At 48.7% G+C, this 13,650-nt stretch overlaps 6 protein-coding genes across 6 annotated transcripts, besides 2 other annotated features; 3 read left to right on the plus strand and 3 right to left on the minus strand.

The window, feature by feature from the left end:
• Nucleotides 1–1,213: 1,213 nt before the first annotated feature.
• FPSE_11812 (uncharacterized protein) lies at nt 1,214–4,662 on the plus strand (the record flags this gene model as incomplete). The annotated part of the gene is made up of 3 exons (XM_009264929.1): nt 1,214–1,421; nt 1,478–1,600; nt 1,658–4,662. The coding sequence occupies 3 exons, from the start codon at nt 1,214–1,216 to the stop codon at nt 4,660–4,662; spliced, it is 3,336 nt and encodes a 1,111-aa protein (XP_009263204.1).
• A 620-nt stretch (nt 4,663–5,282) lies between these two features.
• Nucleotides 5,283–6,035, plus strand: FPSE_11811 (uncharacterized protein; the record flags this gene model as incomplete). The annotated part of the gene is made up of 2 exons (XM_009264928.1): nt 5,283–5,930; nt 5,988–6,035. The coding sequence occupies 2 exons, from the start codon at nt 5,283–5,285 to the stop codon at nt 6,033–6,035; spliced, it is 696 nt and encodes a 231-aa protein (XP_009263203.1).
• Nucleotides 5,468–5,503: a microsatellite.
• Nucleotides 6,036–6,208: 173 nt separating the features above from the next.
• FPSE_11810 (uncharacterized protein) lies at nt 6,209–7,764 on the minus strand (the record flags this gene model as incomplete). The annotated part of the gene is made up of 9 exons (XM_009264927.1): nt 6,209–6,738; nt 6,791–6,938; nt 6,990–7,056; nt 7,108–7,156; nt 7,209–7,240; nt 7,292–7,323; nt 7,388–7,471; nt 7,528–7,611; nt 7,717–7,764. 9 exons carry the CDS (start codon nt 7,762–7,764, stop codon nt 6,209–6,211), a joined length of 1,074 nt encoding a protein of 357 aa, XP_009263202.1.
• Nucleotides 6,402–6,457: a repeat region.
• Nucleotides 7,765–8,804: 1,040 nt separating the features above from the next.
• On the plus strand, nt 8,805–9,981 carry FPSE_11809 (uncharacterized protein; the record flags this gene model as incomplete). Its single annotated transcript, XM_009264926.1, has 2 exons — nt 8,805–9,911; nt 9,961–9,981. 2 exons carry the CDS (start codon nt 8,805–8,807, stop codon nt 9,979–9,981), a joined length of 1,128 nt encoding a protein of 375 aa, XP_009263201.1.
• Nucleotides 9,982–10,622: 641 nt separating this feature from the next.
• Nucleotides 10,623–11,195, minus strand: FPSE_11808 (uncharacterized protein; the record flags this gene model as incomplete). Its single annotated transcript, XM_009264925.1, has 2 exons — nt 10,623–10,948; nt 11,003–11,195. The coding sequence occupies 2 exons, from the start codon at nt 11,193–11,195 to the stop codon at nt 10,623–10,625; spliced, it is 519 nt and encodes a 172-aa protein (XP_009263200.1).
• Nucleotides 11,196–11,683: 488 nt separating this feature from the next.
• FPSE_11807 (uncharacterized protein) lies at nt 11,684–13,326 on the minus strand (the record flags this gene model as incomplete). Its single annotated transcript, XM_009264924.1, has 2 exons — nt 11,684–12,804; nt 12,855–13,326. 2 exons carry the CDS (start codon nt 13,324–13,326, stop codon nt 11,684–11,686), a joined length of 1,593 nt encoding a protein of 530 aa, XP_009263199.1.
• Nucleotides 13,327–13,650: the final 324 nt, after the last annotated feature.

Here is a 13,650-nt window from a genome sequence, read left to right on the forward strand (position 1 = left end):
GTTCCAGATATGCCAAAAAACGAGACAGAAAGTGGGAAGGTTGACAACAATGCCAACTATGGCGATGATGGCTTCTTGAGATACAGCCATTAGTGATGAGTAAGATCAGGGGGCGTAAAATCTTTATGAATGGACTGGGAAGAACAACCCATAGAAACAAGAATCGAAGAATAGAGATAAAGGAGAAAGTTACTGCATAGAATCATCTCGAGAGCGGCTGAAAGTTATAACCATTGACTATGCGAATTCTGGTCGAACATACTAAGAGAGGACGGGCCAAGAGAGATCTAGAGAAGCTGGCTGCTCCTAAAGCGTGAACTTTACTAGAGCGGATTCTGGCCAAGTGTATGAAGAAATGGCCAAAGCGAATTCTGGACGGACATGACAGTGTGGAGGATCATCGACAGGGGCCCCAAGTCCTCAGGATGCCGTCACAGATGGCTTATAGTTAGAAACGTCTCAGTCAACTTGTTCCTTCAAGTAGGTGCCTAGGTATTCTTCAGGATCTAGTCTACCTGCCTCTGTACTATCCATGTAAGATAACTTGTTTCTGATCGACAGTCGGTCTTACCGTTCTAGTCAAGAAAGAGCAGCAAGAAAATGTCAGGAAGGGGACTCAATGAGAAACCGTGCATGAATGCGAATTCTGGCTTTGCAATTGTTGATTTCACCGCCAGCAGCTGACCCAATCTGTTTCGCCATCCGTGTTTGTGGCTTGCTTCAAAGCCTCCATTGCAGGGCCCTGAAAGCGAATTCTGGTCATATCCAATAGTTCCACAGTCTTGGACTGGGTTGCCAGTTGCTTATGCATATAGTCAACCAATAGAGAATCCTGCCTTGAGCCTTGGCACTTGAGAGAACGCGAATTCTGGTTGAGAACACAATACTGCTGATGACTTGACCCAAGAGAGCATAATATTCTGTGTCACCTGAGGGGCACATAAGAGATGGGCTTCCTCTCCAGGTTTTCTTTGTGCCTAGTTAACATGAAAGCCCGACAATCCCTTGAATACCATCTCTTTTACCAGAACACGATATGTCCAGAGCTCCCAGGATCCCAGATGACCAATGGGAAACCCATAAGGACATAATCAAATCACTGTATCTCGAACAGAACAAAACTATCAAAGAGATCGAGAAGTTTATGAGTGAAAACCATCAGTTCCAAGCTACGCATGTCCTCCATACCATCTAATGAACAGAGACTAACGCCATGCACAGAGAGAAACAATATATTCGCAAGGTCACAGTCAACTGGAAGCTTCGTAAGAACACCAAAAAGGAAGAATGGGAGCAAGCGAGTGCATTGGTCCTGAAGCGCAAAGCTGAAGGAAAACCAACTGAACTCACGATCCATGGTAAGATCATACCAGACAAGAAGAGGAAAAAGGAAATAAGGAGATACGCCCCAAAGAACCTACGTAAGTCAAACGCATTGATAACATATACCAGAGACACATGACTGATATTTGTGAAGCCGGAAGTCCTGCATTCTTGCCCCTCGAAACGTTTTCTGCTCGTACACCCCCGACAGCCAATCGAAACATTACATACTTCATCACACCGTGGCTCAATCTCCAAGCCCAATTCACTAGTACTGGTAAGCCCTTTAATACATATGTAGTACTTTGTCCCTGACTGTGAATGGCGCTTCAAGATGGAGTTAACCCGATATCGAATGGAACTATTGAATCCATTCACCGTCCGGTGCGATTCACCTCACTGTCATCTCAGAATCACGCCGCCATAGTGGACTTTAAAAGATCACTGTTGCGTTCCATCAGGGATACAGGCACACCGGACTCGATGCTCGATGCAACACCTCCTAATGTGCTGATGTTACTTGAGGAACAAATGCCATTCAGCCACAGACACCAGACAGAACTACAGACCCAACAGACTCCAATTTCTGGGCCCTGGTCTCGACTCTTTCTTTCCTTGGCATTCCTCTCGAGTAACGATCACTTGCATGTGGACATAATGGCCGACTTTTTGAAGTTGGCCATTTCTTGCGGGTTCTTACATGACCTAAAACAAGCGCTCTCTGTCCAAGGACCGACAATGAAGCTGTTCTCGGTAGCTTTACTGTCCGCTGCTCTCGATATCCCTGGAGAAGAGGGCTTCCAGCTCGTCAGTAATCTGCTACAAAAAGGCGTCAATCCGAATAGCGCTTATTCTTTTCAGACACCTTTGCAGAAGGCAGTCCGGTTTCAGAGGACAGTCCTACATGAGGACAGTGCTACTGTCCAACTCCTCCTTGATCACGGCGCGCATCCATTGGCATCCTTTCCGTCACTGCGGCTATGTAGTCCGTGGCAAATGGAATCCTACGATAACGAGTCACTCGCCAAAGCTTTGATCGGCATGCGACACAAGATATTTGAAACCCCCAATCCCAATAGATACATTTTCCTACCACCGCCAATATTTCTAGCTGTTGAAGCTGGAAATAATTCCCGAGTGAGGAGTCTGCTTCAAGCTGGAACCGATCCAAACATTTCCAACCCAGACCGCATGTCTTTATTACATATGGCAGTTGAACGTGGGAACTCTGCAATGATTAATTTGTTGATCGAATTTGGAGCAGATCCAGATTTGTTTTGCCGAACTGAGACCATGGAAGCGATCATTTTGGCTAATCCAGAGACATTTGACTTGCGAAGTTGTGACCTCTCTCGAGCAGTAACTCCTCTTCAGCTGGCTGCTAAGAGTAGGAAACTTGATATCGTTCGACAACTGTTGCAGGCAGGCGCAAACCCCGATGGCACAGTTAGTCTGTATTTTCTGAGCGACAGCGAAAAAGGATACCATGAATACGACTTTGTTTCAACTCCTCTCCAGATCGCGAGCAGACTAGGCAGCTATGAGATGATAAAGATGCTACTGGAAGCAGGAGCAGGTGTCGATACTCGACAGGCTATGCAGCCGACTGCACTGCAGTATACATTACAGAATACATTGTGCTTTGATCCGAATCGTTCAGCCAGAATGAGTCGAGTCAAGCTACTTCTGGAATGGGGAGCAGATGTGAATGCCTCCCCGAGTCAGGAGAGCGAAAAGAGTTCCCTTGAAGCTGCTGCTGGAACTGGAGACATCGACGTAGCCAAACTGTTACTACAAAAATGCGCAACCTGCGACAACTCAGCTCCCATTCTGCAAGCAGCTGTTAGGTCTGGCTCCATGGAATTGGTCAATTTCTTACTTGACCACTTCTCAAAGGCAGGCCTATCTGCAGTCGACAAGGCAGACAATTGGAGCCAATACCTCGAAATAGCCGCGAAATCTCGAAATACCCAACTCGTCGACATGATTCTCAGTTTCTGTGTCGATAAAAGCACATATCTCTTTGAGAAACACGTTATCGATGCTATGGAGGTTGCTGTTGGCCACGGCGACAGTAGAATGTTGTGGTTCCTACTCGTACTCAATATTAACCCCAATGCCGACGGGAGGGCCTGCCGCATCCTGAGCAAATCTATCATGAACCCAAAACATGACAAACATGCCGAATGCTTCACTTTATTAATGGTCAAGTTCACGGCTTTGGGGCTTGATCTGGATAAACCTCTTCCCGGTGATGAGACGCCTCTCTGTACGGCAATTGGCCGTGATAACCGGCTTGCAGCACAATGCTTGATATCCTCTGGTGTTGATGTCAATAAACCATCTCTACATTTTGTGCCCTTCTATAACAAAACCGACGACGAAAGAAGGAATGACACACCTGAACCGCCCATTTTACAAGCTATCAGAGGCTCCATATACTGTCAGAATAAAAACGTCTGCTTAGTCGATCTTCTCATAGCCAACGGTGCAAATTATGGACACAAGACTGCCCTATTGTTAGCCCTGAGATCACAGAAATATGAAGTCGCAAAGACACTACTTGAACGCGGGGCAGACCCAAACGCTAAAGATCCAGAAACAGGAATGGATGCTTTAGATTCTATCTTCTGGCAGAAATTTGGATGGCCCCCTTTTTCAATATTCAAATCGCTTATCAATCATGGCTTTCAAGTGAAAGCAGAATCCAACACAGGGATTCTGGCCCGAGTTATTGCAGAAACCTGCGAAAACGACACCACTATCAGATGGGATGCTCTTACGCGGGTGGTTTCATTGTTACTCGATGCTAGCGCTAGGGTCAATACAATTCCGACGGAAAAGTACCCCATGACGGCTCTCCAGTATGCCATAAATGCCAATCACAAGGAGCTTATCACTATACTCTCAAATGCAGGGGCTGATATCTATGCACATGCCTTTTGGAAGAGAGGAAGGACTGCCCTTCAAGTAGCTTGCTATGGTGGTAACCTTGAGCTGGTTCAAAGCCTTGTTGCACAGGGTGTAGATATAAATGCCCAGCCAGCCTTGCACTATGGTGCAACAGCACTTCAGTTTGCAGCAATGCAGGGGCACTTGAAGATAGCCATCTTCCTTCTTGAAAACGGGGCCTTGATCAACGCTCCAGCTGCTTCGGTGGAAGGACGAACGGCGCTCCAGGGAGCTGCAGAACATGGGAGGTTGGATATGATTTATCTACTGCTTGAGAACGATCAAGACGATGGTTTGGAGGAAAGATGCCAGGAGGCGGCGATATTTGCACTGGACGAATCACGTTTCGAGATTGCACAGTTCTTACGAGAGTATAGGAAAGTATGATATTAAAGAGAAGGAATGGAAGTTATCATTTTAGAAGAGAATACTATGTTTGACCGAATTGCGATTTGAGTATCACCAAGCATTATGTGAGTACTTTACTTGCACGAATGATACGTTGACTGGCGAGTGGATATCCCCGCCGTTATATCCAACGGTCGCCACCCGATCAATAGTCTAAGCTGTGCAAGGTGCTTAATTACTCGGTAGCTATATCCGAAATGGATAGAACTCTTAAACACCATTAAGTACGACCAGCTTTTAAAAATACGATGATATGTTTAGATCGGCAGTGATCTCTACATAATCAAAATGATATGATAATCAACCATTTACAGTCAAGCCGAGGCTTACACGGCAATACTGTTGTTGGCTGCGAGAGCGACGTCACTCTTCAAGGATCCAACCCTGTTTCTGATATCTCGGGAACCATTCATAACCCGATTCGTCTCTCACAAGATAGCACATGATGACGAACCTTTGACAATGGATGATATGAACTGTAACTTGCCATATGATAGCTAAACCATAATTCAACCTCTTCATTATCAGACTAAACTATCTGAACAAAACTCCATCTAACCTTTCTCATAAACTTGACCATAAGACTATCAACACCCATTATGGCTCCCCTAGATACATCAGCAACTTCATCAAAAAAGACAAATCAATCCTCTTCCAAAACCTCCAAGTCATCACAAGCAAAGAAGAACAAGAAGGAATCACAATCTGCATCAACCTCAACACCACGACAACCAGATGAGATTGAAGAAGCCGACACAACAGTACCAGTAAAGACATTCACACCAAAACAAAAGCAAAAGCAAAAGCAAAAGCAAAAACAGGTCGAGTCATCAGAGGATAACGATACCGACGATGCCGAGAGCGTGTATCTATCATCAGACGAAGAGACTTCGTCCGAGGAAGACTCATCGGACTACGACTCAGACTCAGACGGAAGCGTGGAAGATTTGCCGCCTCGACAACTAGCAAGGAGATCAACAGACCGAGGCGTCAAAAGCACTCCAGGTTCACCATTCACGATCACACAAACTCGAAGCGAAACTACCCGTTGGATAACAACCGAAAACAATGGTGGCATGACCCGTGGTACAAGAAGTTATAGTGAGCAGACGACCATGCAGGGCCATAACACAAACGGGCCGCAGCGAGCACCCATCAACAGGAACAGTGTTAGCTTTAACATGAGCATCAATGTCGACATGTCGTTCAACGGCCTTGTAACAGGCCGAAACCTGGGTTTCTCAGGGGTATGTTAACCTATCGTATGATGCCTTTGCCCAAACTCGTTGATCTAACGACTCCAGGGATCATTATCGTACGCATGGAATCGGCGCAGCACACAGGGGGGCTGATCAAGTTTTCTATTCCGGTTGAACCACTCAATCTAACTATAAAATGACATTTCGATTATTAACAAGGAGGTCAACCCCAAGGTTGGGATTTTGGCAGAATGAGCTAAACATTCTGGTGGTGTACATAGTTGCGAGCATGGTGAGATAATAGTGTCTGGACAATGACAACACGGTTACTCAATCATGTCGATGTCGTCGGCGGCAGCGTGTACTTGAGGCTGCGCAGCTGCAGGTGCTTGAGCAGGAGGTGCATCTTGCTGGTTAGCGGGCTCTGCGGGCGCGCTGTCTCCTCCAAAGTAGTCGGCCATCTCGGCGTCGAGTTCTTCTTGTGTCTTCTTGGAAGGGCGGTTGCCTCGGCCACCTCGGCCTCCATCCTGGTCTCTACCTCCCTCTCTGCCTCCTTCCCTGCCTCCTTCTCTGCCATCACGTCGAGCACCAGGACGGCGACCACCCTGGCCCCGACCTTGGCCTTGACCTTGACCTTGACCACGGCCTCGAGGCATTGGGCTTCGACGAGAGCCTTGGCCAGGAACATATCGGTCAATTCCTCTGCGGGCAGCATCATCGTCATCACGTTGGCGGTGGGGCGAATGCGATCTTCTGTCTCCTGGGCTCGAAATACGCTCTGCAAGCGAACGGCCGGGCATAACGGCAGTATCGAATGGGTTTCGGCTAGGCAGAAGAGTCAAATAAATAGGCTGGCCTGCATTTCGTTAGTTTGGCCACATAAATAAGGTGTTTACGAATGAGCTCACCGTTGGCATTTGCACGATCGAATTCCAGGACCGCTGCCTTGGCGTCTTCGTTCCGTTCGTAGGTCACGTAGGCAGTGCCCTCAGATCGTCCAGCGCGATCATATCGTAGCTGGAGGCGACTGATGGGTCCAATTCTTTGGAAGAGCTCCTATAATTTTATGAGTAGCTGCAGAATGATTGTTGCGTATGTGTGACGTACAGAAAGGTCATCGTCGGTGAGGTCGTAATGGATGTTATCGACGCGGATCTTTGTGCCCTTGGAATCTCTATTTGGACAAGGTTAGATGTGCTTCTGCTTGAATACAGGATATTCTCACTGTTCCGGCGACTCGCGGCGGCGACGAGGAGCAGGTGCCCGGCGGTTGTCTAGACGATGGTCAAAAGGGTGTCGTGGTTCAGGGGAAGCGTCGAGTATTACTATTCTCTTCGAATCGGTCGTGGACCCATTCACTGCATATGGTTAGCAACGGTGTGTAGTCAAACAGGCCGATCATAACTAACCTGTCGATGTTTCGTGAATCGTCGCGAACAGACTGCAAAGGGGAAGGACGCTCTGGTCAGCAAGGGGTTTTCAGATTGGAAAGCCGTTCAATCAACAAGAGCTCCGAGCATCGAAAGGATGAGTTGCGAGGAGGGTTGTACAGGTCGAGTAGGCATCATTGGAGAGCGAGGGAAGTCCACCTGCACCGCCCATGTCAACAAAGCCTCATGATGACGGGAATGGAGCATGTACGAACCTTTCTAACACCATCGCGAGGGAAATCGTTACGCGGTTCACGTCGGCGACCTTGGCCACGGCTGTTGCGAGGTCGATTGGAGCGCTGTACAGGAGGAAAAACGGTCAGCCTGGATCATCGAGACGAGAAGAGAGCGCGTGCATAGACGGCATAAAATAATAGGAGCCATATGAGAAAGGGAGGACTTACAGTATCAGCAATGATCTCATCGAGACCGCGATCCATCTTATCAGCCATGATTGTTGATATTTTGACAAAGATTTGCAGAGTTTGCGACAGAGAAATATTGAAAAGGTTCAGGTTGAAAAGGAAAGAGAGGTTGTGATGGATCAATGCTTTGGGGGAGCAGATGTCATGGGCGCAGCCACATCTGGGCGTTGTAGAAATGTGGGGATTGCCATGACTTGGGGAACAATAAAGACTTGGTACGTACTAACTTTCAAGGATACAAGAGACCGACACTTTACAAGGACCTAGAGTTAGGCTTGATCTATTGTATTCTATACAATTGTTTGAAGCATAACCACAATTCAAGCATGGTATAAACAAACCATATTTACCATCACTGACAGCCATATTGTATCCTATCCATTTGATCGTTACTGCGCCATTCTGTAGAATCTTAAACTCCTGAAACAAGCCTTAAGTTCGAGAAACACTTTATTCAACTGGTATCTTTTCAAATCCCCATGATCACTCTAAAAATACCGTAAAGAACCATAACTTGGTATCAGTACAGGTGACCTGTCTAGCCATAAAAGAATATAAATAACCTTATCTATTTTCCAGCAAGATTAACAGGATTATACGGAAAATGCCTGTACAAAGATAATTATAGAAGTTCCAGCTGTTGCAAACCCCCCTAGCGGACCACCCGATTCGCCGCTAGACCTGTTATGGGATACTCCAATTGGATTGAACCCTCAATCAGTCGTCGTGTCTTAATTATCCCTTCGTACTGGCAGGCCAGAAGCCCATCCATCTTTCGTATTCCTTCCCATCTCACGGTCTGATCGTTTTCACGACCGTTTCTTTCGTTTCTGACATTCCTCTTCTGCGCCCACCGGAAGCTATAATCGGACCTTTAATCTGCCACTGACGAACCAAAAACCCCTGATACTTCTTCCTACAATCTCCCTCCCTCTGCGGCGCATCCCTCAACCAGCTTCGAACTTTCTCACATGCCCTCGACCTGTATGCGATAGCCCGTGCTGTCGCACGTTTCTACACAACCGAACCCTCCTTCATCGTCTCATAGGCGCGGCAACACAGCACTCATGGCTCGTCCCATGGGGGCTGTTCGTCTCAAGAAGACGAATCCCATCACCCTTGCGCTCGGAGCGATCCTGTGCATCTTCATCATCGTCTTCCTTGTCTCGCCTTCGGGCAAATCCGTCACCACTGGACGGTTCGAATCCGTAACCGCAGAGCATCATTTGTCGCCGCCGACTTCACCGTACCGAAAGTCAAAATCCCGATCTGGCGTGCCTCTCAAGCCACCACCCGTCGTGCATTACAACCTTAACAATGTAAATACTACCACCACGCCCATCGAGAACCGCGAAAATGTTCTCATTCTGACTCCCATGTCTCGATTCTATCCCGGCTACTGGGAGAATCTTTTGCGACTGAACTATCCTCATGAACTTATCACCCTGGGTTTCATCCTGCCCAAGACCAAGGAGGGCAACCAAGCCACCGCCGAATTGCAGGAGTCTATCCACAAGACGCAGAAGCATGGCCGCGAAGCTGAAAGGTTCAAGAGCATCATTATTCTGCGACAAGATTTTGAGCCTGCCATCATATCTCAGGACGAAAGCGAGCGTCACAAACTCAAGAACCAAAAGGCCCGCCGTGCAGTCATGTCCAAGGCTCGCAATTCTCTGCTATTTACTACTCTCGGTCCGGATACCTCCTGGGTTCTGTGGCTGGATGCCGATATTATCGAGACACCGCCGACACTGATCCAGGATCTCGCTTTCTTTGACAAGCCGCTCATTGTCCCCAACTGCTTCCAGCGATACTACGACGAGGAGCACAAACAAATGGCTGAGCGCCCGTACGACTTCAACAGCTGGCAAGACAGTGAGACGGCCCAGGCTCTTGCTGCCAAGATGGGCCCTGACGACATTCTCCTCGAGGGCTACGCCGAAATGCCTACATATAGAATGCTCATGGCATACCTGGCGACCGAGGGCGGCGATCGCAACATGGTCTTACCACTCGATGGCGTTGGGGGCACTGCCCTCCTAGTTAAGGCCGACGTTCATCGTGATGGTGCCATGTTCCCTCCATTCTCCTTTTACCATCTCATCGAGACCGAGGGATTCGCCAAGATGGCGAAGCGATTAGGCTGGCAGCCGTGGGGTCTTCCCAACTACAAGGTCAGTAACTTTCCACTTGTCATGGAAAATTTCACTAACAATTCTCTAGATCTACCATTACAACGAGTAGACGTGCCGTATCAATTTTGCATTGGCAACTTAGTTCAATACCTTGTCCATCCCCACTCATCACTATTCTTCGTGTTGAAAAGGGCTATGGCGTATTGAAAGAGGGCGAACGGAATGGCTGCTTTACTGTAGCTGTCTTTGGGGGCAATTCATGATTCAATTTGGGCGGGTATGGGTCACGGCGTTATAGTAGTGCATCCTTTGAACAATTTCTTTTTTCAAAACAAGGAGGCGAAGGGGAAGCATTGCACCTCGCTTGAGGAATGCGAGCAGGTACAAGGAAGCCAAGCCGTCTAGGCAGGGATAGGCATATTGAATTAGCCTACAGGTGCTCTCGTGAGAAAGCTTGAGCATGAAGGAGGGACTACGGAATAGATGCGCATCTACGGATGCATTTTGTTATACTGTTACGATGATTCTCAATTTTTGAAATCGAAGGCTTCGAGAAGACGTTGCTCGGTTTGTCATATACTTCTGAAAATTGTTCGCTATCGCTACTTGCGTGTTAGAGAACCTGCGCATCCCATTCCGATCGACAACTCGTAAAAGACCGCCGAAATTAAACCCAATAACTCCATAGCATTATCCTAAACCACCTCCATCTCTTACATATCGCATGTCAAATATAGCCTGAATGACATATCACGGTCCCTCATATCTCGAATCCGAGTCTTGACACCAAAGCTCGACGAGCTTCCGCGTGCCCAATACATCACCCGAGCGCAGCAGCGCCGCAACGTCGACATTCAGAGGACTGTCTGTCTCGGGACATCCAAGTAGCATGCGCACGGCGCGCACGCATTCAAGAACGCTATAAGCCGGAGTCCATGCGTCCTTAAGAAGATCGAGGCAGATCTCGCCGTTCTGCAGCGCAATGTTGGGGTGCACGATAGGTGTAACAAAGGCCATCTTTGGCGGCGCGAGAGGGTACGTCGATGGGATGGAGATGTTGACAAGCCAGCGTCCTTCTTTGGGGGATTATTAGTGAATGCGAAACTCAGAGGTAGAAGAGGGAGACAAACCATCGTAACCTTGTCCAATGCCCCGTCCATTGATGACAGCTTCCCACTCCATCAAATCGCCTTCATTGACGGGTCCGAGGCGCTCGATACCCTTCTCTTCCTTTTGTTCTCTGCTCCATGTCTCCAGTTCTTTGATAAGTCGTTTACTCGCACTTCGCGACGCAGCGGCTGTGTTTGATGACGAAGGTGGCATGGCTGTGCGATGTTGCGCTTTTGGATAGTAAAGTTTGGTGTGTTGTCGCGGTTGGTGGAGGATTGAAGTTGGAGACTGGGGATCCAGCTGGGACCCTTGGAGATGGTGTTCTGATTAGTCTGGGGTCGTGACTGTTTCGTCAGTTGGAGCTAGGTTCCTTCGTCGCACTGGACCTTTCCCCTCGGCACGTTGGCGACAGGTTGACAGGGATCAGATCGGACAGAGCCGAGGGATGGACGATAATACGTACTCCCAGCAGATCTGTCGGTGGCTGTGCTGATGTGGCTCGAGCTAGATGGGTTAAGCAAAGATCAACAACCCCTTTCATGTGAAAGCTGAAGGGTCCAAATAAATGGTAACGAGTTTTGAACATAGAATCACAATAAGATTATTTCAATCTGAACAAATAAGTAGATAATTTATCAACACTGAATAGAGACTCTGCTTTTTCTAACCCGGGGTATTCTTTGTCCTAGTATCATAACTCTTTATTTCTTCCGGCGTGCACTGGATGATGTTGTTGTTGTCGGCTTTCGCTTGGATGTAGAGGACGAAGTAGAAGATCGGGTAGGGTTTCTCCTGCTAGTCTCGGGCTTGGCAGGCTCAGGAGATGACTCCTCGACAACGATCTGAGCACCACTGCCATCACTGGAAGTTGTCTCGATCGAATCTTCCCTTCCAACATACTCCGCATCGCTATCGTCGCTCTCACTTGAGCCATCATCATGGACTGGGCGAGAGCTCTTTCGGGATCCAGAGCCACGCGGGGCACCTGGAACCTGGAACTGGAAAGGGTCCGCGGGTGCTTGGCTTGAGTTCCTGCCTCGGCGAACAACAGCTGAACTATCGGAAGGCTGTCGACTAGTGGATGGCGCCCTCACTCGGCTTTGAGATGAGGTAGTAGTGCCTGAACGTGGTCGACCTGTTGATGATGTTGGTGGGAGGCTGCCCAGGGAAGGGCGCGAGGGACGGTCCTGACCCTCAGTAAGGTTGCTGTTCGACCGAGATGGCTGTCTTGACTGGCTCGTGAATGAATCCTTTTTGCGCGACGAAGAAGACTCGAGCTGGGTCAGAGGTATAGCGACTCTTGACGAGTCCTTGCGCCTCTTGCTGCTCTTCTTCTTTTTCGCGGCCTCGTCTCGCTTGCGTCGTCGCTCCAAAGCTGCAATTTCTTCATCGTTGAGATCGACATCTGTTCTTCCCCTGGCCTTTGCACGTTCAATACGGTGCATCGCCGACTGTACCAGCGCCTCCTCCGGGTCATGAGAAGCCAGTTCTGCAAGGTATTGCTCGAACTCCTCATCCTCGCTGCTGTCGCTATCATCTTCTGAATCCTCCGAGTCCTCGTAATGACCCCTGCGTACCAAACCCCTTTCCGAGTTGCCCACATCTGTTCCTGTGAAACGAAGAGGGTCACTCGCAAATCGGGACCCTGACGAAGCACCGACACCTCGTGCATCATCACCTGAATCCAATTCCTCCACACGGACGTCTCTCCCATGACGTCCGCGAGACGCAGCATCCCCTTCTGTTCTCCTCTGTCTGCGCCTCGATGGTCTTCCCCATTGGGGCGCGAATTCGGGAGATTGCGGCCGACCACTTAGACCGCCTCCCCGGAAAAAGCCTCATCGATGGGCTTGTCCAAAAATGCGGCGTGACCAAGGATAGTCACGCCAGATGCGCCGATGAGCCAGAGCAGGGTCGAGAAAGGCGAAGCAATCAGACCCAGAGGCACGGCGACACAAACAAGTGCAGTGTAAAGCTGCGAACACGAGGCACGGAAGGTGCCAATTTCAAGATCGTGTCCATCGAGCTTTCCAATGAACCACATGCCCACAACCACAAGGATGATGTCGAAGAGCAACAACCAGTTGGTGAGGAGGGCATAAATGCTGAGCATAACAAAGACAACGGCATAGTTGCTGGAGTAGTGGCTCAGGTTGTAGTTGACTCGCGACTGCATCTCAACAAAGTTGTTGGGCTTGGAGAGACGCTTGAAGTCGAGGAACTCGTTCACAGGTCGCAGGTTAGAGAAGCGGCCGCTGAGAGGTCCGGATCGGAGGCTCTGGAAGCGGTCGCCAAAGTTGAGGCGAGACGTAATAACGTCGAGCGGGATCTGAATGCGAGACATGATGGGCGAGTTGTTTGGTGTAGATAGATAGGTAGTATCGTAAAGTGTTGTAGTGTGAAAAGAGTATAAGCGAATCGGGAGTGAATGCTTTTATGGCCTTGGTATATAGGCAACAGAATTATCGATCACGAAGAATGACGAAGGCCGATTGCGCGTTCAAGGTAAAGAATGGGAACTCTTGTAATGAGCTGAAGCAAATATAAGTTAGCGTAAGAAGAGGATATTATTGAAACCAGGCAACAGAGAAAAGAAAGAAAAGTTGAGGACAAGCTGGCAGAAGACGGTAAGATGGCCAGGGGGATACGAGGCGCAGGCTAAGCAATC

This window comes from Fusarium pseudograminearum, chromosome 4 (assembly GCF_000303195.2).
Source record: "Fusarium pseudograminearum CS3096 chromosome 4, whole genome shotgun sequence".
NCBI lineage: Eukaryota > Fungi > Ascomycota > Sordariomycetes > Hypocreales > Nectriaceae > Fusarium > Fusarium pseudograminearum.